Source organism: Rhinolophus hipposideros, assembly GCF_964194185.1.
Source record: "Rhinolophus hipposideros genome assembly, chromosome: 8".
NCBI classification, from domain to species: Eukaryota; Metazoa; Chordata; class Mammalia; order Chiroptera; family Rhinolophidae; genus Rhinolophus; species Rhinolophus hipposideros.
Genome location: NC_138054.1, coordinates 44,361,076 through 44,387,535, shown reverse-complemented (window position 1 = coordinate 44,387,535; position 26,460 = coordinate 44,361,076). Strand labels below are relative to the sequence as shown.

Here is a 26,460-nt window from a genome sequence, read left to right as displayed (position 1 = left end):
GAAGCTGAAATTATGGAAATATATGTATTAATAATCTTTTCATAGAAATGTGCCTGTAAGATGGTCTCACTATCTGTTGATACTCATTGCACCACCTTTTGAATAAGACACATTTAGATAACAATATTTGCATCTAAACTATTTTAAAATTTCTAATGTCCTTTTTACTAAACCAATGCAAATGACTCAGAGTCAAATAGTACCAACATTTTATATGCATTTATTCACTCTAGTTCTAAGGGTTACTTACTTCATGCCATTATTTTTCTGCTTAAAGCAAAGCAAGATTTATGTGGCACATTGGGACAACTCATGCCTATAGTATCTATTGATTTTGCTGCATTTATTATTGGCTACCTACCCTCAAAAGGATTCCCTTAACTTTGTAATTATGAAAAATGCCTTTACTTATACACCACATACGTTTTCACTGACAGTGGCTAAAATTTCCAAAATAATAATGTTATTCATATAGATGCTTCTTCACCAGTACAATGAAATGCTGGTTTGAAATTCATATGGACATTACATTACCAACTTCTTACTGAACCTCGTGAAATCATAATCATTTAGATCCAACCTAGAATATATTTGTCTTTATGATACCTATTTTTTTCAAAGAACATGCAGAAAAAAAATAATTTCACTGGAAATACTTTGGGGAAGAGTATTTTTTTTTTTGGAAGAGTATTTTTGACACATTTTTTGAATCTATGGTAATGCTCTTCGTAAACTATGTGCCAATTACCAAGCAAAATAGATCCTTGAAGTTCTTAAGGGGTATATCCTAAGACCTTTGCAAAGTGTCAAAGTCTAATACCATGCTCATAGATTTCTCCAACAAAATACAGTAAGTGAATTTCCCAAGCTTCCATTGCATCCATTAGTTAGTAGACAATAGCAAAGCCATTGGCTCAGCCAAGCTCATTTATGCTTAATTTGTGAATCCTACACATATACATATACTCACATGTGGACACTCATATACGTGCATACAAGCACACACTCACATGCATGCTCATATGTATACCGACATATATAGAGACAGACATACATATTGACACACGTTTATATCTCAGCAAAATTAGATATTATTTCTTGTGATAGACAGTGATTATTCACGGTAGTCAAATCATACATGTTAAATCTACAAGTGCCCACAGCAGTCTTTGGGACCAGCCTCTATTCAGCAAAACTTTTACCAGCATTCCTGAATTTCTTAACAAATAAAATTTCTTATTTTTCACTAAATCCCATTTTATCTATTTTATCTATTATTTTGAAATATTATTTTGAAATAATTTTATCTATTATTTTGAAATATTAAAGATCTACAGAATTTAGAAGCTGAGAGAATGGTGCATGGTAATGATTTTCCATGTCTTTTATATTTAATTGGTTATACATGGTGAAGAAAAAAAGATTTCATTCTTATCTTTTAAAATATCTAAATAGAGTGTCTAGAACGTGGTACTAAAAATAATTCAATCTCAATTTGGTTATTTTCTCTGAAATAAATTTCAATAGTGATAATTTCATTATTTTTTTTGCATTTTTCAGTTGCTCCTTTTAACCTGCCATAGAATTTTAACAACTGAGCAATTGCATTTATATACAGTTCAGTAGCACATTATCAAAAGTAGAATTTTTTGTAAATAGCTATTCTCCTTTTGGGAAAGAATGTGAACCTACCACATAATTCTCTTTTGGGTTCTCCCCTCCCAAACATTAATAAACTATTTTCATGGTCTTTCTATTTCAGCAAACTTAAGTCACCCTTAGGGTGTCTCACTTAAGAAAAGCTGAAAGGCCAAAACATTCTTTAAATTAATAAAGAAAATTGCTTTCATGAAATATCTTTAATTTTCTGTCTAGTGAAAGTTGTTTTTTGTTTTGCTTTTTTTATGTGTCTGCATGTTTATGTTTCCTTTGGCTATAATATAGAGAAATTGGTGTGGTTGCTGATCCTAATTTTTAAAGGAAAGAGATTAATTTATAAACTAATGAAGCGCCTATATCATCATGATATTAGGATTTTAACTCAAGGGCTTTAGCCTTTTTTTGACACCAGAAAGAATTTTGTAATCCTCAGTCGCTCTTTGTGCCTAGAAGTCATGTCTGGCCAGCTGAACCAAGTTTAGTGGAGAAAACAGAGATGGAGATGAGGACAATATGGAGAAAAGAAAGGGATACCTGTGTTGAATTCTAGCCACTTCTCAAAAATCCGTGTTGCACGCACCTAGCTAGATGAACACATGTATTAACACAGGTATTAACGCATGTATTAACACATGTATTAACTGGCAAAGAAACCAAGTCAAAAACAGTGTAGGTATTAAAATTTAAAAAAAAAACAACTGGTTAATAATGCCTACCCTAGCAAACTATGTTAATTTAAGTAATTTTATTTGTCATATTTTAATATCTAGAAAAATTGCATGTGAACATAATAATCTGGAAAAGACAAAGACTAGAAAATTAATGCTTGAAAACAGATGGGCATTGACTAGTTATCTGGTTAACTTTAAGTGTGTTATCTACTTTTGATTTTCATTTTTTTCTTATATTTATCATTCTTTTTTGCCTTGAATTTAATTTGACTTTTTTCAGTATTTTAATATTGAAACTTAGATTATTGATTTGAGATCCCTCTTCTTTTCTAATATAAGCATTTAGTACAAAGAGATACAAGTAAATTCATTCCTAGCTTCAATTCAATACCTATTTTCTCTCTGTTCATACGTTCTGATAGGCTCATGAAAAAAGGAATTCACGTGGCCAACGTACAAGAAGAAAATTGAGTTATCGCCTTACTTTTCCCTACATCCATTAGACCTTAGGAAAACTTCATCTAGTGTCGTAATCAATTCTATTTTAAAACAGTTCCAAGCAATGCTTTTTAAAAATGCACGTAGGTAGAATACAGATCAGGTGGTTACATAGTTTTTTCTATAGGAGAACACCTAGGACCACTCCATATAATTAGTTGAGGCCTGACACGCAGCTCATCTCTGCCATGCTATAAAGAGAATGGCCCAGTTCTCCCATTCTGGGATTGAAGGACAATACCTCACATTGAGTAGAGATGCACATATACCCTCTAACCTGGCTTTATTTACCTGTGGTGATCCTTCAAAACATGGGCATAAAATGGAATAGGAAACACTAAACATAATATCTCATCCACATAAGAATCCCACAGGAACTCAAGTAATATCTCTGTGCCCTGTAGGTTAGGGGAAGAGAAAAGACTTTGTAAAAAGTTAATCTCCTTTTCCAAGATTTAATATCCCACTATTAAATCCATCCATGGTGTATGATTAATTACTATTACTCAGGTCAGACTATGGAGAACCCCCCCAATATCTAATGTTAATAATGATGATGACATGGGCATTAGTATTTGCTGAAAATAATAAGCAGTAAATCAGCAAAAAATAAAATATATGCGTATACATTAATAGTTTTAAATTTAATGCACAAATGATCTATATAAATAAATTCAGAATCAAAACAGCCATGGTTTATTTACAGTGTGATTCTAATAGCACAATATTTTAATGTTTTAATTTTTCCTCAGAGCTATCTGTAGATAATGTCATAAAGTCATGAATCTTACACTATGCTAGTGTTAACATTTTTGATTAGTGCAAGTTATATGCTCCCAGCATCAGTACAGCCTTATAAAATTTGTTTTAGGTTATGGTTGGAATATGGAAGTATATTACATGGTTTCAATTTATATTCTAAATGGTAAGAAAGAAACAAATTCAGCAAGTTTTAAATGTTGTGGTTTTTAACAATTGGTTGACTTTATTCTGATTATTTCTATTCAGCTACTATAACTAATCTGAACTTTTCTTTAAAATGCAGTCCATAACTCTGATTGTTATTTTTATTGAATTTCTCACTGCTTCCAAAAAGCTGTCAATTTAGAATTTTTTACCAAGTAAATAGTATATAATAATACTTCTATATAATAATACTTCTAGTTCAGGATATACTTTTTTCTACAATTAAACAAAATTAATGTTACCATAATCTTAGAGACTCTTTTCAGAAACCTATGATAAACTTATATTACATCACTAAAGAATGCCATACCATTTTTGCAATAGACCCCGTCCCAGCAAAGCAACATTTTAGACAATGGACAAGAAGATGTATCTCCTAGTGGCCAGTGGAATCCTTATCCTCTTGGGAGGCGGGATGTACCTCCGGACACCATTACTAAAAAGGTAACCAATTTTAAGTTAATGACACCAACCATGAACCTTGCACATCCATTGTAATATGTAATCCATATCTTATGTCTTAACATCATTTCTAACTTTGTGATAAATTTAGGCTAATTATTATCCCACTATAGGAAGCTTAGTTCATTATAAGTGCATTGAAAAGAAAGAAAAATGAATATTGCCAAATGTTCAGAGCTGGTAATAAATTTGTATAAACAACATTCTGCCATTTCTCTGCACCTGTTACTCATGCCTGACACCCATCTTTGAAGTGCAAATACAGAAAGGTGTGTAACATATATTTCTGACTCCCTTGGCTTCAGCATCATGGAGTAGCCAATTTGCATGAAATGAAATTTGGCTATAAAAAAATTGATTCACCATTTCTACAGTTGTAGCCATTCATTCATCCAATCATTTATTCAATAAACACATAATGAGCAAGAAGCAGCACTTGCTAGATACTGGGGAACAACAATGAAAAGATACGGTGTCCTAACTCTAGGCCCCTTTAGTCTAGTGAGGTAGGCTGAGTGATAAGTAGGTAATTATAATACTACATGTTAAGTCGTAAACAGAAATAGAGTAAAAAAGACTCTGGGAGAAGATAATTGCAAAATATATGAGGGACAAGAGACTAGTATTCCAGAATCTATTGTATAAAACTCCTACAAATCAATAAGAAAAGACATATAACACAATACAAAAAAGGGGGGAAGGAGATACGTAAAATACAAGTGGAATCAGACAACTAAATAAACATTTTAAAAACTGAATCTGTTAATCAGGGAAATGCAGAAAAGATGCTATTTTACACCTACTAGACTTGGGAAAATTAAGTCTGAATAATGTAAGTTATTTGCAAGTGTAAGAGCAATGGAAACTCTTTAATATTTCTTGTGGGAATAAAAAGCTCAAACACAAATTATAAAGTTAAATATGCACATATCCTACCTGTTAGCAATTCCCCCAAGATATTATTCTAGAAAAATTCCTGTATATGTCATACAAGATACTTATAATGTTTATAATAGTAGAAAACTGGAAAAACCCAATGCCTATCACCAGGAAAGTGTGTAATAAATTCTGTTATTCCCACAAAGGAATATTTACAGCAATGAAAAATTAGTTAACTGTAATTATGATAATGGATATAAACTTTAGAAACATAATTTTAGTGAAAAACAAATTTCAGAAGTTACTATACATCAAAAATATCATATGTATAAACCTCAAAAAGAAGCAAAACTAAAAATACATTATGTAGGCATAAGTACATGAGTGAGAAAACCATTTTTATAAAGGAAAGGTTAACATAAAATTTAGGATTACGGTTATCTCTAAAGGGGAGGCTGGGTTAGGATGAGGGAGGAAGCTGGTATTATTGGTACTTTTCTCTTTATTAAGTGGAATTGTGGTTCTTACACTCTAGTTCTTCAGGTCAGAAGTGTTCATTTACTAATTGTGCTTCTTAACTTACATATATTCTACATAATCACATACTTTCTTTGTAACCTAGGTGATGATTTCTTTGTAACATTGATGATAACTGCAGCGCTTCTTAAAATACATATGTATAGATAGATAGATGATAGATAGATAGATTGATAGATGATAGATAGATAGATAGATAAATGCAAATTATTTACCCAAAATAAGTGTTAACACCCTGATTTGTTACTGCCTATTAAGCAATATCCAGCCCTGAAGATAAATATAATATAGTGTGATTAGTGCTGTGAAGATGGGGTACAGAGCTATTAGAGCACCTGGAAAGGGCACCTGTTTAGTAAAGAAATGAAAGGAAGTTGAGAATAAAGAGTGGTGTAAAATAAGGCTGGAGGGATAAGCAGAAGCCAGATCATGCTAGGCTGTATTATGAAGGAATGGGAAGGGGAACATTGAAGCATTTTCAACAGGGGAAAGACAACATTAAGTTTTCATTTAAAGAGCTCTCTGATAGCTTTTCAGAGAATGAATTGGAGAGGAGGAAAACGGGAGGCAATTGAACCAGTTAAGAAACTTCTGTTGTAATCCAGGGAAAAGTAAACAGAAGCAACGGGTGGTGGAGAGAAATGCATACATTCAAAATATTCTTAAAAGGTAGAGCCAACATGATCTTGTAATTTGCTGGACATAGCACATAGAAGATAGATAACGATCTCAAGATTGATACCCATGTTTCTGATTTGGACAAGTGAGTGGTGATATGCAAGGAGACTTGAAATACAAAAAGAGTAATAGGTGGAAGTGGAAGCAGGAGGGGAGTTAAGTTTTAATATGTTGATTTGAGTTATTTTTAGAGCATCTGAGTGGGAATGTTTAGTGGATATTTGTATATATTTATCTGAAGTTCAGGAGAGAAATCTTAGCTAGATATGCAAACTTAGCAATCACCAAAACATATATTATAATTGAGACGTGAGTGAGACAGATGGGTGACACAGAACTCCATAGAATACCAACATTTCAAAAATGTTCCTAGCAAAAAGAAAGAGAAGGAATAACCAAAGATTTTATCGGTAGGGTTGTTTCCATTGCAAGTGATAGAAAATACAAGAAAAACAGTCTTGAACATTAAAAAAAATATTTAATTAACATAAAAAGCAGTCAGCATGTAGGCTAAGGCTCAGTCTTTGTCTTCAATTATATAATTTTAAATACTTAAGATTTTTCCCTCCCCACTCTTTCATTCATACTGTTGGCTTTATCCTAAAAGTGGTTCTTCTCTTTACAGAGTTAATAGAGATAGAAACCTAGAAAACTCCAGAAAGGAGTTTCCATTAGAACGAAAGAGATAATTATGGTGGAGTCTAGAAGAGACTATACGGAAGACAGAAGAAATATGTAAGATAGCAGACACCTGATCGTATTTAAAAGCTGATAAGAAGAAGCCATTAGCGAAGAGGAAGTTGTAAATCTCGGACAGGAAAGGAGGGAAATTTGTTTCTTTATGAGGAAAGAGGAGAGGGTGAAAGTGATGGCAGGAGATTAAAGGAGTACCTACCTCTCAGGGCCTGGGGCAGATTGCCTGACCAAAGGAGGGAACCGTATGCACTTACATAGTTGCAAAGGGCTACTATAATTTTCTCATAAAAGGAAAGTCTTATTCATTTATTAGTCTAAATGGAACTAACAGGTGTTTACATTATCCATCCATCCATACAATCATTTTACATGAAATCTATTGTCAGAGTCCACAATATTCTGTTTAATCATATCATCAACACAAACCGTGATGATCATTTGCTTGTTTTCTATGTGCTTTGAGAACCCCATGCAATCTTATATTGATTAAACATTTGTGGATTAAAGTCTAAAATAATTATTTAATCTACCTGAAAACTTTATTAACCTTTTATACTTCTTGTCAAGTGTGAAATAATGTAATATGTCTTTAGAATTTATCATGTCTTTCATGTGTATGAGTATATTTATATTTTTCCTACTACCATGATAAGCATTTTCTGACTACCCATGTTATAGTACTTTTGCCTGAAATCTGAGATTTTAGAACCTATCAATAGATATGTCTACCTATTACCAAACACTGTAGAGAGAATAATGAATGTTTTAAATATTCAAATTTAGTTTTGTATTATATATTACTTGAATGAGAATTAACCTAAGGAAATGAAAATCATAATGAAATTATTTGCCTTGTCTGCAGGATTTAGCAAGAGAGGTATGAAAATTGTGAAATTATTTATTGGGTTTCTATTTTATTCTACAGTGAATGTATGTTAAAGTCAATGTTACTTTTCCAGTTGTCGTGAAGTGAGTGGTCATTAGACCAAACAAGGTGAGAGTGAAAAATTCAAAATTGAACTACAAATAAAATGGAGAATCAAAGGAGAATAAGTGGTGAAGAAGTAGCCAGCACTGCATTTTAGTCTATTTCTCAAAGTCTCTGCAAAAGATTTTTTTAAATTGTATCTCTGTGCCTAGAGATACTATTGTGATGTTGCCACTGTGATCTGACCACTCTGTAGTACTAGTACTGTGATACCACTGTGATCAGAAACTACTGTGACACTGCAGAGATTCAGTGGAAATCCCTTTTAGAAAGGCTTTGATTGAACTTGTGGCTCTCTGTGCTGGCTACAATAGCTCTTCAGTTGAACTATTATTGGTAATACTCATGGCTATGACTAGCGGTACTCCAAGTACTATAGGAGAACAAATGTGGGTACCCTCCAAGCTGTGGACCCAGAGATTTAGACACATAAAATTAGACAAAAAGTGTTTATCAGAAAGAATTTTGTTCCTGTATCTGTCACGGGCCTATGTACCAGAGTGTCTAATCCATGGCAAATTGTTGAGGGTGTTAAATTGTATTTTTTAATGGTGTGATAGTACCGAGGTGGTAGTTTTAAATTCTTTGTCTCTTGCTATGTCAGTCTCCAAAATTTCAAATTCTGGTGTCCAATAATTCAAAAAGTCTGGGAATCACTACTAGAAGAACATGTCACAGTTTTGTAAATCTCCCCCTGAATTCCAGGCAGTACTACTTGAGAATTGCTATTACAAACTTGCAATGACTGAAAACAATAGTGCTTTCAGAAGTTGTACGGGTATTTTAGAGTCCTATCCCATCACTGCTTTCACTGTTGCAGTCTATTGGATTATGCCCCAGTCAACATGGTAAGAACTATTGTGTACCATGTATTAAATAGTATGCTGTGCCAGGCATTGTGCTAAATGCTTTGGTGTATTTCTTCATCTAATCCTCACAACCACCATATAAGGTAAGCAGTATTATTTGTATTCACTTTGTTAAAGAAAATACTGAATTTGGGCTTTCTCATTTAGAGACAGAGTTTAAGTTAGGTTACTTGCCAGGGTCACATGGGTGACTAAATATTTTAGATTACTCCCCTGTATGTAAAAGAAAATTGTGTGAAGGTCATAGTGTAAGATATAAATGAAAACAATTTTCATTTTAAAGTCAGACATGATACTCTGATTTCATAGAATCCTCTATAGGAGTGACAAAGCTATTTTCCCTAATTCTGAAATGACAAACTCTTTTAAAAGTATGGGGGGTCTTAAATAGGTTAACTATCTCTGAAGAGATTTAAAATTGAAGGATAATACTGTAAAGATATGTTAAAATGTTAGAGCAGAAAAACATTGCAGCAAAAAAGCTAAAGTGACTGGTTACAACAAATGAAACTTAAAACATTTCCCTTCTGGAAAGGGTAACTAAGAGACTTTAAATCCCTAGTGGTATTAAATCTGAAAAAAAATTAATATGTAGCAACTAGACGTTCAAAGGTCCCTTTTATCACTGACTCCTTAGCATGACTCTTCCTTCCCCATGTCTATTATTCTAGGTTAAATGTATAATGAGTTGGCAGCTAGAGTAATAAAGATGGGTGTCAACAGTCAACATCAGGATGGACACAGCTAAAAAGAAAGTGTGAAAAATGCAGTTAATTTGATCTTAGCTCACAAACTTGCCCCTTAGGCTGAATTTGCCCATGATTTTCTCACATCTATAATGCCACCTCAGCCAATAAGGGTTTTAGGATTGCAAGTTGCTCGTCATCTCTGAGGCATACCCAGGAGCTCATTAGGAGAAACTAAAAGAAATTACATGTGTTTTTTTGGTCATTCTTATATTCTTTTTATCCTGTCTTCTGCAGGTTCCAAAATTGGAAATGTTGCTCTTTCAGATCATATGAAATATTTCTTTTTTAATTTTAATAAAACTTATATAAGTTAAGAAAACTTATATAAGTTAAGAAACTTAATAAGTTTCTTGGAAGGAATATTTATTCCTTATTTTAATTTTGGCATTTGTCATATTTTTTTAAGATTTTTATTTAAAAATATAGTAACATGCAACATTGTATCAGTTTCAAGTGTACACAATAGTTACTCAACATTTATATACCAAAAGGAGTGATCAGCATAAGTCCAGCAACCATCTGACTCTGTGCTATACTGTCACAATATTATTGACTATATTCCCTATGCCATACATTGCATCCCCATGACTTATTTATTTTATACCTGGAAACTTGAACCTCTTATTCCCCTTCACCTTTTTCCTCTCTTTTTCAATCTTGCAATTATAGTTAATTATTACAGTCAATTATTTTATATTAATTTCAGGTGTACAGAATAGTAGTTAGACATTTATATAATTTAAGAAGTGATCCCCTTGACTAGTCTAGTACTCACCTGGCACTATACATAGTTATTCCCATATTATTGAGTATATTCCCTGTGCTTTACTTTACATCCCCATGACTACTATGTAACCACCAATTTGTACTTCTTAATTCCTTCCCATTTTTCACCCACCCCCCCAAAACCCCTCCTATCTTGCAACCATCAAAATTTTCAATGAGTGTGTTTCTGTTTTGTTTGTTTGTTTGTTTATTTTGTTCTTTAGATTCCACATATAAGTGAAATCACCTTGCATCTGTCTTTCTCTGTCTGATATACTACACTCAGCACAATACCTTCCAGGTCCATCCATGCCACTGTAGATGGCAAGAACCCATTCCCTTCCAAGGCCAAGCAATATTTCATTGTATATATGTACCACGTCCCCCTTTTTTTTTTAATTTATTAGTTTCAGGTGTACAAGACAAGGTAATACTTAGACGTTCATCATTTATATCCCTCACACTGTGAACCCTCCTCCCCCCATCCACTATCCCTCCGACCTCACACGGAGCCATCACATTATATATATAAAATTATAGTTGGCATTCATTAATGTTTAGCTTCTGGTGCACAATGCCATGATCAGGCATCCACCACGTCCTCTTTATCCATTCTTCCTGGGCTGTCTCCAAATCTTGGGCATTGATTGTAAACAGTGAGGCAACGAACATATGAATGCACACATCCCCTCGAAGTAACATTTTGGGTTTCTTCAGGTAAATACCAGGAAGTGGGATTCCTGGGTTCTTCTTTGTCTTTTGTTTTAAAGTCTATTTTGTCTGCTATGAGTATTGCTACCCCAGCTTTCTTTTTTTCCATTTTCACAAAATAACTTTTTCCATCCCTTTACTTTCAGTCTCTGTATGTCTTTCAATCTTAAGTGAGTCTCTTGTAGGCAGCATATGTAACGGTTTTGTTTTCTTATCCATTCAGCCACCCTATGTTTGTGATTGGAGCATTTAATCCATTTACATGTAAAGTAATTGTCAATAGATATGTAGTTATTGCCATTTTATTATTCCCATTTTTTATCTTTTCTTTTTTTTCTGTCTTAAAGAAGTCCCCCTAATATTCCTTGCAATACTGGTTTGATGGTGATTAACTTCTCTAGCTGGACTCTCTTGCTTCTCTGTGGGCAAACTCTGTGGCCAAGATATCCCTTTCAGTTATCATGAGCCACATGGAGGTTTGGGGTCGGCCAGTTTTGTGTCTCTGCCACTCCTACCAGTCTTGCTGTGGCTTCTATTTTATATCCTTGGTTATAAAACTTCTGTTCAGCCAGACTTCAGATGGTTCTCCAGGTTGACTGTACTGTAAATTAGTTGTAATTTAGATGTATTCATGGGTTGAGGCAAGCGCAGTGTGTATCTACGCCACCATCTTTGTTCTCTGAGAAATTGTCCTTCATGTTTCTGAGTATAATGCATTTTCCTGTTTCTTTATATACATATTTAGTAAGATAGGGTCTAAAATATCTTTTGAAAATTTTAAGTTGCTTTTTTATTGACCATATGACCAAGCCATCATTTGTGTTTTAAAATAGCTGAATCGAATCACTACTGGAATTGATTTTTTTACTGTTGTTTTTTTCCACTTTTTTTTAAATTTATTGGTGTGACTATGGTTAGTAAAATTACACAGGTTTCAAGTGTACATTTCTATAATACATCATCTATATACCACACTGTGTGCTCACCACCCAGAGTCAGTTCTCCTTTCATCACCATATATTTGACCTCCTTCACCCACTTCTACCTTCTTCTACCCTCTTCTACCATCCCCCCTCTTCACCCTCTTCTACCATCCCCCCTACCTTATCCTCTAGTAACCACTAAACTGTTGTCTGTGTCTATGAGTTTTTGTTTCTTTACTTGTTTGTCTTGTTCCTTTGTTGCCTTCAGTCTTATATCCCACATGAGTGAAGTCATATGGTTCTCGACTTTTTCTGATGATTTTTCACTTGGTAACAAAAGTCAGGCTATGGTAGAAATTTTCTGAGCATAATAATAAACTGATGTCATTTTTAAATGACAAGTAAATGTTTAAAAGTATAACATAAGAAAAATTAACTTATACATTTAGTGATTTAAACAGAAGCATTTTATTGTCATGCTATAAAAATCTTATCTAAAATATAGAATCACTAAGTTTTAGTCAGAGAAAAGTAATTTTCTTCAAACCTTTTGCCATTAAAAACAAATATCAACACTATATGTGGAACTAAAATAAAAATAACTGCGATTCTTGGGTTTTGTAATTTAACTGCGACTGGGCTGTAGTACTTACTATTTGGAATCCTTTATGTCAAAGGCAAAGGGAAGAGCGAATGTAGCTCATTTACACAGAAATAGAGGAAAGTCTGGAATGAATAAGAAAAAGAGATGAATATTTAAATATAGAAAAACGTCAGGATGGCAGAAAGTAGAGTAAATCTTGAAGCTATAATTAATTGAGCAAGTCTAGATATGGAAGAAGCAGATATGAAAATCAACTGGCTAAACCTTACATACAAGAGATAACAGAGAAATAGAAATGTTTCTTATTTCCATCAACAGCATCAAAGTCAAGAATATCTGCTCTAGTTTAAAGTAAAATTGAATCAAAAAATAATTCTGAAACTTTAGTGATTGTCAATACCGTAGCTGAACTCTGCATTTGTACAGAAGGAAATGTGTCAGGTAATTAAATTTTGCCTGAGACCCTGTATTTTTTTTCCTCCAAAGCAAAATACCTTATTAACAGTGAAGAAACCCCAGGAGTAATGCTTTGACTTCCTCAGTCCGTAAGCAAATGAGAACAATCTTCTCTATCATTATGACTAATGCCAAGCACAATCCTGGCTCCCTCTTTTCCCACGCCTCACTTTTCCCCTCTGATAGGAGCAAATTTTGCCCTGGTTAGAGTAAACGTTTCTTCTGGTAGACTGGGCCATCACCAAACCTCAAAAACAGATTGGAATCCTCTATGTAGAATCATTTTGAACTCCAAACGTTTTTCTAAACACTAGGAAAAGACATCTTTCTGAGTCAGTTGGTGGGTTGAGTTTCTCCTTGCTGCCTTCATCCTCTTCCCATCTCCCCCACTCATGTTGGTGTCCCTTAGCACACTATGCTGAGGAACATAAAGGCTACATTGGTATCTGCGGTATGGGCATATTCTCCGGAGGCTGCTGAACTTTGAGAATAGTAGCTAAATGAATTTGCTGTCAGTGAGCTCTGCCCAAAAAACGAGAAATGAGCCAATGATAGGGTAGATCGATGAAAGCATACAATTAGAATTTTTTAATTATGAAGAAAAACTTTTAGCACAGTCTGTTGCCCCAGAGAAATATTTCTTACACAAATATATCCAGAGTTTTTCTCTTGACCAAAAGCCATTTTTTCAGGAGACGAAAGTTTAAAAAGGAGAGCCGAACCATGGGAAGATAGTAAATGTGTACAAATAAAAAAAGAAAAGAACCTCTATCACCAGCAGGTCTCTGAAAATGCCTCTCTAGAGCTACATAATGCAACCCTACTATCCTTAGAGTTTCGATATCCAGAAATAATCTGGAACTGATTATATGTGTGAATTGTAAGTACCCACTCCTTAATTTCACTCTTCGTTTGAAAACAAGAGTTTTAAGCAACAGTTCCAGTCACACAAAGACATGAGCATACCCACAGTCACAAATATCCCTTCAGGTTAGGAGGAGTTAAGAATAAGAGAGGTAGGTTGGTGAAAATTATCTTATGTGATTTTTGTGGTTAAAGATCAATTATTGATGACATTATTAGGCATCTATCAAACACCCACGGGAGGCTCTTTGAAATTTCTGATGCTTATATTTAGTGACTACTTTAAGACCTCCCCTGCCCTAACACATATATGCCTCTGTCTCTACTAGATTGGCCTCAACATGGTCTTTATGGCATAAACAACAGTTATGGTGTTAGAACAGGATAAAAATGCACTGTTTGAGGTTGTACATGTTCAAATATGTAGAACAATCCAAAGAACAATTATAGGAATTGTAAGCTAAAGGTTGAAATCTAGTCTTGGGAATTTCAAGTTATACTCTTTTTATGTGACCGGTATCAGTACTGTTATTCAAATGAATTAAATGTACTCTTTTAAAACATAGCTTATTGATTAATTATCATGTTGTCTTTTCCGGTACGTCAATGCAGTCATGTTTTTTTTGCTATACTAGAGAAATAAGAATGAATATATCCAATTAAATTCTGTGCCCCATAATGACAAATTATTGATATAAGAGAGAGAAGGTTGTATATACATAAAGACTTACTTGTTAAACAAAAATTAATTCCCAATGTGAGAGCCCGTGTCCTATAGGAAGCCAAAAATTTTTCTGAAAATGGAACTCTTTAGAGGCAGTTCCATGTACTTAGTAATAGTCCCTGAATGAAGAAGAAGGATTTCAGGACATCAATGAAATAATTTCCTCTAGTATTTAATGATCCATTTCAAATATTTATTTTGTTAATCTGAACAACTAGGACAATGCATCTTTAATCAGCTAATCTTAGTGTTACTTCATTCATAGATATTTTTAAAACTTACTCTTTCTATTATTTATTAAATTTGTTCTCAAAAATAAAACAGATAAGGGGTTATGGAAATATGACTAGAAAAATTCTTCTTTAACTTAAAACTAAAGTGATAGCTGAATAAAATATTATTTAGTTTTAGTCACTTTTTTATTGAATGTTTTACTTAACACAACATTAATCCTTTAACTCACAAAGCATACCCCTTTATCTCGTAACACCAGTGCAGCAATACAATACAGCTGTCTCCAGTAGCGACGGATGTTACTGACATAAAATCAGGAGAATGTTCTCATCCAGACTGACTAATTATTTTCTTAATAAAAGTGCAAACCTAAAGTGTGTCTATCAAATGGCTGTTAAGTCAGGTAGGGAAAAAAAACTTTCCACAGACTAAAGCACTAGAAATAATGGCAGATTAAAACTACTTATTCCATCAATTCTTGACATAGTTATTCTTCAAAACAAATGACTATTCTACTTCAGAAAATCAAGATAACTCAGTAACATTTATACTGTCTTCATTTTGGAAGAAATATTAAAGCAAAAAAATGCAGAATTAGCCCAAGAAATATAAAAGCAAAAAAAATGCAGAATTAGCAATAAAAGTGCTCATGAATGAGTATGTCATGTAAAGACCTCAACATGACAACTGCCAGATTGTTGGCAAATAGAGGATGTCCAGTGATAAGATTCCATTTCTTGCCACTTGATTTTTAGCTGACTCACTCCACTACCTACTGTTCTCAGAAATCTTATGGGTAAAAGCTTTTATTGTTATTAACATCTTCCTTTTTATTTTATTTCAGGAATGTATGTCAACATCATCACAAAATAAATTGTAGGTTAAAAAGTGTAGACTTAGCTCTCATTTAATTATTTTTGCTATATGGATCCTCTACTTTTTTTTTCTATTGGTTAATAATCTCTAATTCCATAGCTATATTTTATAAGTTGACATTTAATCATAGGAAAATAATGTGCTTATAGAGATTCAATAAGCCAGAAATGACTGCCCGTATATATCAGCCAGCTGCCATCCAAGGCATATGCACTGAAGGGAGAAGCCCTGTGCCTCACCTTTTTATCTGTCATTTGAGGCACTGGAGTATATCATCAGTATTTGCCTTTGAAAAATTTAAGATCAGTAAATATGTTGAATGCCCCCCTCCCAAATACTGCACTTTGCCGGCAGAATGTAGTGTCACTCAATCTCCAGGGCAGGAGAAAAACATCTTCCTGTCCCTTTTCAAGCTTCAGAGCTTTCTTCCATGGATTTGTGCAAGCCTGTCCTCTAACGCCCAAATGGGAGAACATAGATTCTTTTGGCATCAGAACTGCCCTAGCTGAATACAGATACAGATACAGAAGAAAAAAATAAAGCTTAAGAGTTTGGTTGTCATAATCATAAAACAATATCTAAATACGTATCGGGCACTGTACTAAGGTACTCAACATAGACACTCTCTTATCGTCTTCACAACAACCCTATGGGACAAAGAGGTAGGGGCATGAAATCGAGGAACAGAATGGAGCCCAGAGTGTCTGGTTCTACATTCTAGTCTAACCATTATGTTATACTACTAATATATTATATCCCACCCACCCCACCCAATAACAACAATAACAAAAACAGAAAACATTATAACATAGCCCTGTTGCAATAATAAATAACCCTCAATATCAGGAATATCTTTGATATATATTTAGCTAGTCCTTTTTCCCACCACTTGATATTGTTTCTTCTGCTTCTTTGATCAGAAGAGACAAAGAAACCTAGTCATAGATTTAAAAAGAATTTTTGTTTCTTTGTTCTTTTCAGTTGCTTTCAGTTTTATATCCCACATATGAGTGAAATCATTTGGTTCTCGACATTTTCTGTCTCACTTACTTAGCTTAGTATGATGATCTCAGGATCCATCCATGTTGTCACAAATGGCAGTATTTTATCTTTTCTTATGGCAGAGTATGTTCCAATGTGTATATGTACCACATCTTCTTTATCCAATCATCTATAGAAGGACACTGGTTGTTCCCATGTCTTGGCCACTGTGAATACTGTTTCAAAGAACATAGGGGATACATATACCTTTACGTATAAATGTTATCAGATTTTTTAGGTAGATACTCAGAAAAGGGATCGCTGGGTCATATGGTACCGTGTTTCACCAAAAATAAGACCCAACCGGAAAATAAGCCCTACCATGACTTTTCAGGATGCTTATAATATAAAATAAGCCCTACTGTATTTACCCAAAATAAGACTGGGTCTTATATTAATTTTTGTTTCATAAGACTCATTAGGGCTTATTTTATATTACGAGCATCCTGGAAAATCATGCTACAGCTTATTTTTCGATTAGGTCTATTTTCAGGGAAACACGGTAATTCTATTCTTTATTTTTATTATTAAATGTAATGGAGTGACAATGCTTAGTAAAATTACATAGGTTTAAAGTGTACAATTCTATAATACATCATTGATATATCACATTGTGTGCTCACCAACCAGAGTCAGTTCTATTTCCATCACCATATATTTGACCCCCTTTACTCTCATCTTCCACCCTCCTCCCCCCTTACCCACTGGTAACCACTAAACTGTTGTCTGTGTCTATGAGGTTTTCTTTCTTTATTTGTCTTGTTCTTTTGTTGCTTTCAGTTTTATATCCCACATATATGTGAAGTCATATGGTTCTCAACTTTTTGTGTCTGACTTATTTCGCTTAGCAGAATAATGTCAAGTACCATCCGTGTTATCACAAATGGCACTATTGTATCTTTTCTTATGACAGAGTAGCATTCCATTGTGTATATATACCACAACTTCTTTATCCATTCTTCTATCGAAGTACACTTTGGTTGTTTCCATGTCTTGGCCACCATAAACAAAGCTGCAATGAACATTGGAGCACAGGTGTCTTTATGTATAAATGTTTTCAGATATTTGGGGTAGATATCCAGGAGACGGATTGCTAGATTATATGGTAATTCTATTCTCAATTTTTTGAGGAACCTCCACACTGCCTTCAATAGCGGCTGCACCAATCTGCATTCCTACCAACCATGTATAGGGTTCCTTTTTTTTCCACAGCCTCTCCAACACTTGTTATTATTTGTCTTGTTGATGATAACCATTCTAACAGGTGTGAGGTGATATCTCATTGTCGTTTTGATTTGCATTTCCCTAATAGCTAGTGAAGTTGAGCGTTTTTTCATATATCTGTTGACCATTTGTATGTCTCCTTAGGAGAAGTTTCTGTTCATCTCCTCTGCTCATTTTCTTTTTTATTTATTTATTTATTTATTTATTTATTTATTTATTTATTTATTTATTTTTAATTTTTGTTTTATTAGTTTCAGGTGCACAAGACAAAGTAATACTTAGACATTCATCATTTATATCCCTCACACTATGTGGACCCCCCCTCCCCTCATCCACTATCCCTCTGACGTCTCACTGAGCCATTACATTTCCACTGTCTCTATTCCTAATTCCTCTGCTCATTTTTTAATTGGATTGTTTGTCTTTTTATTGTTGAGTTGTATGAGTTCTGTATATATTTTGGATATTAGCCCCTTATCAGAGGTGTTGTTTGCAAATATCTTCTCCCATTCAGTTGGTTTTGTTGATGGTTTCTTTTCTGTGCAGAAGCTTTTAAGTTTGATACAGTCCCATTCATTTACTTTAGCTTTTACTTCCCTTGCCTTTCAAGTCAAATTCATAAAATCTTCTTTGAACCCAAGGTCCATAAGTTTAGTACCTATGCTTTTTTCATACAATTTATTGTTTCTGATCTTATGTTTAGGTCTTTGATCCATTCTGAGTTAATTTTGGTACAGCAGTCTGGTTTTATTCTTTTGCATGTGGCTTTCCAATTCTCCCAGCACTATTTATTGATGAGGCTTTCTTTTCTCCATTGTATGTTTTTGGCTCCTTTGTCGAAAATTATTTGTCTATATTTATGTGGGTTTATTTCTGGGTTTTCTATTCTATTCCATTGACCTGTGTGTCTGTTCTTCTGCCAATACCATACTGTTTTGATTATTGGTGCTCTGTAGTACAAGCTGAAGTCAGGGAGTATGGTACCTCCAGCATTGTTCTTTTTTCTTAGGATTGCTTTGGCTATTCGGGGTCTTTTGTGATTCCATACAAATCTGATGATTTTTTTTTTGTTTCTTTTCTTGAAAAAATGCCATTGGGATTTTGATGGGGATTGCATTAAATCTGTATATTGCTTTGGGAAATATGGCCATTTTAACTATGTTGTCTCCAATCCATGAACACAGAATATCTTTCCATTTCTTTGTGTCTTCTTCAATTTCTTTTAATAATATCTTATAGTTTCCAGTGTATAGGTCCTTCACATCCTTTATTAAGTTTGTTAGATATTTTATTCTTTTTGTTGCAATTGCAAAAGTAATTGTTTTCCTCATTTCTGTTTCTGAAATTTCATTAATATGTAAGACTGCAATGGATTTTTGTACCTTGATTTCATATCTTGCAACTTTACTGTATTTGTTTTTTGTTTCTAATAGCTTTTTGGTGGTATCTTTAGGGTTTCCTATATAAAGAATCATGTCATCTGCAAAAAGTGACAATTTAACTTGATTCCCAATTTGGATGCATTTTATTTCTTTCTCTTGCCTGATTGCTCTAGCTTGGACTTCCAATACTGTGTTGAATAACAGCAGTGATGGGGGTCATCCCTGTCTTCTTCCTTTCCTGATCATAGAGGAAAAGCTTTCGGTTTTCCACTATTAAGTATGATATTACCTGAGGGTTTGTCATAGATGGCCTTTATTATGTTGAGGTACTTTCCTTCTATACCCATTTTATTAAGTGGTTTAATCATCATAGACACAGACAACAGTTTATTGGTTACCAGAGGGTAAGAGGGTTGAGGAGTGGTAGAAGAGGGTAAGAGGGTTAAATATATGGTGATAGAAAGAGAACTGACTCTGGGTGGTAAACACGTAATGCAATATGTGGATGATGTATTGCAAAATGTGCACTTGAAAACTATATAATTTTACTAACCAATGTCACCCCAATAAATGTAATAAAAAACAAAAAGGAAGAGAATTTTTGAGTCATCTTCAACTTGTTCTTCATGACCTATGCAAGTCAAGCATTTTAGATATTCCTACCTGTGCTTGTTTACCAAGTCTTCATTTTCTTTAATCTGAAATATTTACAGATTCTTTGTTTACCGCTATGAATCTCAGAAGCAATAGAATCAGAAGCTCTAAGCATGACTGAAACCTACCTACGGATCCTTCTATCATATTGAATTTAGTTCATTTTGTTAATATTGTTCCTCAATAAATTAGCTCATCAAACTTCTAGATTATATCACCTAAAATTCCAACCATCTTTTCCTGTTTGATAGTCTCCATTTTCCACAAAATGATCTAAATCCTGTCACCAAGACTACTGTGAAAGTGATAAAACTACAATGAATATTGAGGCAAGCCCTGCAAAATGATAATTACACTAATACATAAAAATTAAGCTGCACAAAAAATAGTATCGCAAACTTTTTCTTAGTTCTTAAGATTTTTTTTTTTTCTTTTAAGCAGGAGTGCAGGAGTGCAGGAAATACTGAACCTTAACTTTGCCTTTAGTTAGCCCTTGAGCATATTAAACTTTGCTGTTTAGTTTCCTCATCCTGGAAGAGAAGGCAATTACGCCTATTGTGTAGAGTAGTTCTGAAAATTAGGATTATGACATAAAACATTTATCATTTATAATAATAGTTATTATAGTATATATTATTTTGTATTTTAAAAAGTGTTAATTATACAAGCTAAATCTACATCTCTGTTCCTAATAGCAGGTTGTTAATAAGACCAAGGTCATGAGTTAACATCCCTTTTGAATTACTTATACATAAACACAGGCTATCCTCTTCACCTGGATGGTTGCATTGAAAACAAATAGAATGATGGGGATGGAGGTATCTAGGGGGAAAAATGAAGGTGAATCACGGCAACCTAAAATATTAGCCACATTAGTGAAAAGTAAGTAGTATCTCTACTTACGGCAAAATTCTTTTTTTGTTTTTAATTTGTATATGCTATCTCCCTCCACAAAAAAAGCCACTTCCAAAAATCTGAAACAAATTCATCGTTTACTGCTTGCTAACAAATAACTTGGAAGGCACAATCTCTCTAAGTACGACCGTGTTTAGGGGAAACATGGAGTTCAGGGACTGGTCAACTTTCTTTAGAAGTTGGAATGTTGAGGGATTCATTGATGTTGAACTAGGGAATCATGGTTACTTGAGTAAAATTGTCCTTGATTGGCTAACTTTCAGGTGCAGTTTCTAAAGCAAGTTGTCATTGATTAATTACAACAGGTTTAAAACCAGTTCTAATTGGTGGTTATTTATTGCTATGGCCAAAGGACAATCAGATCTTTACTCAGCAGATAAGAACTTTTTATTCTCATTGGCATTATTGAGTACTTACTATGTACCAGCAATATGCTCAATGGATTACATTATCTTTTTTAATCCTCATAATATTCTATGAAGTACTTATTATCTATAGTTTTCATATGAAAAGCAGAGGGCTTAAGTAACTTGGATAAGATTGCATAACTAAAAAGTGACAGAGCAAAGAGTAAAACCCAGATTCATCTAACTCCAAAGACTGTTATCTGTACTTCCTGTTAATTTTTTTAATTAACTCCTGACATTTCTATAACCCTTCATTTCTCTAATTTTGTCATTTCAAGAATGTCATACAAATAGAATCATGCAGTAACCTTTTGGGATTGGTTTTTATTACCCAGCATACTTCTCTGGAGATTCATTCAGGTTGTTGGGTAATCAGTAATTACTTCCTTTTTATTGCTGATTAGTATTCTAAGGTATGGATATATCATGGTATTTTTAACTACTCACCCATTGAAGGAAATCTAGGTTTCCAGTTTGGGGCTATTATGAAGAAACTTGCTCTAAACAAACAATCCTCTAAAGCAGGATTTTGTGTGAACTTAAGTCTTTCTATGTTTCTGGGATAAATGCCCAGTAATGTCATTGCTGGATCATATGTTACTTGCATGTTTAGTGGGTTTTTTTAATGCCAAATATTGTTTCAGAGTGGCTGTACCATTTTACACTTCCAGCAGCAGCCTATGAGTGATCCAATTTCTCATCTTTGTCAACACTTGTTGTCACTATGTTTTATTTTAGTCATTCATATACGTGTATAGTGATATCTTATTGGGGTTTGAATTTCTTTAATAGCTAATGATGTTAAACATCATTTCATGTGCTTCTTTGCTTCCATCTATATATCCTATTTGGTGAACTATCTCTTTACGTTTTTTGACCATTCTTCTAAATGAATCATTTAGTTTCTTACTATCAAGTTTTGAGAGTTCTTTATATACAGCGGGTGTCAAAAAAAATGTATACACATTTTAAGAAATGAAAAAACTGTATTAAAATTGTAATACTCAATATATACTGATAACAAAAGATGAATACAAGTCATGTGTACATTTTTTGGCACCCCCAGTATTCTAGATACTATCCCTTGTCAAATATGTGGCTTGCCAATGTTTTCTTGAACTCTGCAGCTTGTTTTTTTCATTCTCTTAATGTTTTAAATCTATGATTCTATTTTGAGTTAATTTTTATGTAAGGTATGAGACATAGGTCAAGGTTCACTTATTTTTGCCTATAGACGTCCAATTGTGCCAGCATCATTTGTGGAAAAGGCTATCTTTCATCCACTGAATTGCTTTTGCACCTTTGCCAAAAAATCATTTGGGCATATTTTTGTAGGTCTATTTATGGGTTCTCTGATCTGTTACATATATCTATCTGTCTGCCCCTCTGCCAGTACCACACAGTCTTGATTACTGCAACTATAATAATCTTGAAATCAGATAGATTGATTCTACCAACTTTATTCTTATTTTTCAAAATCGTGTTAGCTACTATAATTTCATTGGCTTTCAATATAAAATTTAGAATAATATCATCTATATATATGAAAAAAATCTTTCCAGGGTTTTGATAGGAAAGTGGGGCACTGCCTCATTTTGGCGAGGTAGAGGTAGAAGTCCAATTTTCCCATTTGGCCTCCAGGACACTTTAGGCAAAGTCTCCTCAGTATTGCTCGGTGGGTATTAACTTTCTAGCTTCCCAGATGATCTCCATCGATACCTCAATATGGGTAGCCTCTTTACCACTGGGTAATAGAGAAGATCCTGACTCTGTACGAGACCTTCTCTAACCAACCTATTGGGGAAGTGGACGAGTGCCTCATTACTGCCAGGTCAGAGTATAAGTCCATGCTCCTTATGTTCTCCTCTAACGTCACTGGGAAAGAGAGGGCTTCCTCCTGGCCCATTGGAATTAATGCAGTGGAATCTTACTTGGCCTTCTGTGATGATCCCACACTAGCAGGAGTGTGGTGTGCCTAGTTACCTCCTGATGAGGGTAGAAGTCTAGGCTCTCCACTTGGCCTGTGCTCGCATTATTAGGGTAGGACTATAATTTTTTCCAATGTTGGCTACAGTAAAACTAACTTTTCTGTCTTGCTAGGCTGCCCGTTTTCCCTGGTCTTTTGGCTAGATAGAGTAAGCTTTAGATAGAGTAAGCTAGATAGAGTAAGGCTTTTCTCGTCTCATCTTTTGGCATTTTTGGCATTTTCAGGTTACCCGCTCCTTCAGCTCCAAGTCTGGGATATATGACACAAAAGTAAAACCCAGTGAAAACCACCATGTTGTTACTTTGTCCCCAGGTCCCTGGTTGATCTGCTTTCTTCTGTATAATTTCCAGAGTTTTCTTATCTTTGTTTATATGTAATGTCCAGGGTTTTTACTTTTGCTTAATGGAGGGAATAGGGGAATTATGCCTAATCAATCCACCTAGAAGCAGAAGTCCTACTGCCTCGAGGTTTAAAACTTAACCTGCATGTTAAAAAATAAATAAGCAAGTAAAAGAGGCACCACAGAATAAATGGTGTGGATAGAAAGTGATAGGACTGTTTTGTTGTCCTTGTACCAAATTACTGAAGCTGACTCACTTCAAGGAGTGGGGCTGATTCCTTAAAATTAGTTACTGAGTTATCCTTTGTAAATGATTCTGTGTTGTTGCAATTGGTCCCAAACATTTTTAGAACTCTTTTGGACTTAATTTTAGAGAATGATTGTGTCCATTCACATATCCTCAGTGGCATAAATTATCATCTTTTGAGGCTATGGTTAATTTTTGGAAGCAACTCCAGCGGTTCAAGAGCCAAGATGGGTAGTAAAACAAATAGCCAAATTAGGTAATACACTCAGGCTACTAACACTCTTTTGTAAGAGAATAGAGTGAACCAAGATATTATCGTAGTTAGAAAGTGACTTCTTTCATAACTTATAAAACTCCCACACGCTTTCAATTTCCACATAAAATGCCTGATTAGCTGTGGGATGAATTTTTCATAAGGGTATCAAATCAACATTTCTTTTCTGTGGTGTTGACATTAATATTTTCTTGGGTCCTATGGGTATTGGAATTTTTCCCTGTAAACTTTGACAGTATGTTTTTTGGGTCAACTTGAAAACACCATATTCCATCACTATTCTCCTCAAATACATGTTATTTTGTCCAACCCACCCTAAAAAGTTCAAAGGAAACGTCAAATCTTCTCTATTTCTTTTTATCATTCAAAATGTGTAGCACAGATTTTACAGAAACCTTCATGTTCAAATTCCCCTTCAGTATGAGTCAGTGCTCTCGTAGCCAACCCTCTGCTTGAATAAATCCAGTCTCTGACATTCTCTACATTTTCCTCAGTCCTTTGTACTTCACCATGAGCATCCTTATCACCTTTCTTAAGCTTTTTTTAGCTTTATTTTTTATTAGTTTCATGTGCACAAGACAAAGTAATACCTAGACGTTTATCATTTATATCCCTCACACTGTGTGAACCCCCCCTCCTCCTGACATCGCACACAGCCATTACATTTCTGCTGTCTATTCCTAATGCTGTACTCCACTCCTTGTAAGTATATACATATATATATATGTATGTATATATATACATATATATATATGTATATATATACACACATATATAAACTTGTAGTTGACATTCATTATTGTTCAGCTTCGGCTTCAGGTGTACAGTGCAGTGATCATCAGGGATGATGTAGATGCCTGATCACTGCACTTTCTTAAGCTTTTGTGCCTGTCGGAGAAACCTCCTCATTGTAGTCCCTCCACACCATCATTGTTCCTTTAGCTAGCTGTCTTGTGTCATTTGCGTTTGCTTAACTTCACACGAAATTGAGGGTTAATTCTTTGTTAATTCATGGCAGCCTAAAGCCCAAATACAAAGTGAACAAACTGCGGCTGACGCAAACAGAATCATTTTACAGCATGTTCCTTCCAAGGCCCACTCTATGGTTTGCCAAGACATATAAGAACATGAGCTTCATCATTTCATAATCATGGAAAGATTACTAAATACACAGAGTATCCACCTATTTGCTTAACTGTAAAGCTCTAAATCACAGGCGTAGGATCTAAAACATAATAGACCTAAATCCATAAGTAGGGATGGCTCTTTGGCAAATTAAAGAGCTTTTAAAGATATTGAGTACGTTCTACCTCAACAACCTGATCCTTTTGTTCCTTGCCAGGGCTTCTTTGCAATTCACAGTTCAAGTATGGGCGGTGGGAGCCTATTTGGAAGGAAGGGGGTTGCAGTATAATTTTGTGTTTAAGAGCACGACTTTTGATAGACAGCCTTGATTCAAATCCTGGTCCTGCCAGTTTACCAGTTGGCAAATGACTTGGGAACATTACTTAACCTCTCCAAGCCTTAGTTTCCTCCTCAGTCAAACTAGATAATAATAATGATCTCTAATGCTGTTGTGAGAATTAAAGGAAGTAATACATATAAGGTAAGTTTTAGCACATTGTTTGGCACCTCCTGGTTGGATGGTAGGCACTATTTACTAAATGCCAGTTGATGTGCCAGTCATCAAAGATGGCAGGGAAGGTGTGCTTGCCCTCAAGTTCCAAATCAAGGCATACTCCTGAACTCAAACTGTCCCAACAGAAAGAAAAAAAATAAAACAGAAAGAAAAGGAAATCTAAAGGCTGTAACAGTTCTATAATATAGGGAATTAATTTTTCACTCTTGGACAGACCATTAAAAGAATATTCTAATCAATGAAGTGGCTGTTAAGCAGTCGTTATTGATTTTCTCATGTAGATTATACATTATGGAACTATAACTACGTTCTAAATCCCTCCAAATTTTTCCAGGAGTTAAAATTCTTGGCATGTCTATGTGATCACTCTCAATTAAACTACCAGTCTTTCTCTTCCCCACTGACTCAAGCACTGACTGAAGACCACAATTATTATGCCAATGGAGGTGAGAAGCAGGTATAAATGTAAAATCAGTGGATTGTTCAGTAGCCAATCCAGTCAGCCTTAGTCAGCCTATACCCCCAGTTTCTCTAACCACAG

At 34.4% G+C, this 26,460-nt stretch overlaps 1 protein-coding gene across 7 annotated transcripts in view; it reads left to right on the top strand.

The window, feature by feature from the left end:
* Positions 1-26,460, top strand: part of LRRC7 (leucine rich repeat containing 7) — a 467,042-nt gene that overhangs the window by 401,315 nt on the left and 39,267 nt on the right. For 5 of the 7 annotated variants that reach the window (XM_081056903.1, XM_081056900.1, XM_081056899.1 and 2 more), the window contains one exon: positions 4,119-4,238. The exons of 1 other annotated variant lie outside the window; for it this stretch is intronic. In XM_081056903.1, coding sequence (XP_080913029.1) covers positions 4,119-4,238 — 120 coding nt within the window. Of the gene's footprint in view, positions 1-2,109; positions 2,174-4,118; positions 4,239-26,460 lie in introns of those variants that run through there. One more of the 7 variants, XM_081056904.1, reaches the window with a different exon arrangement.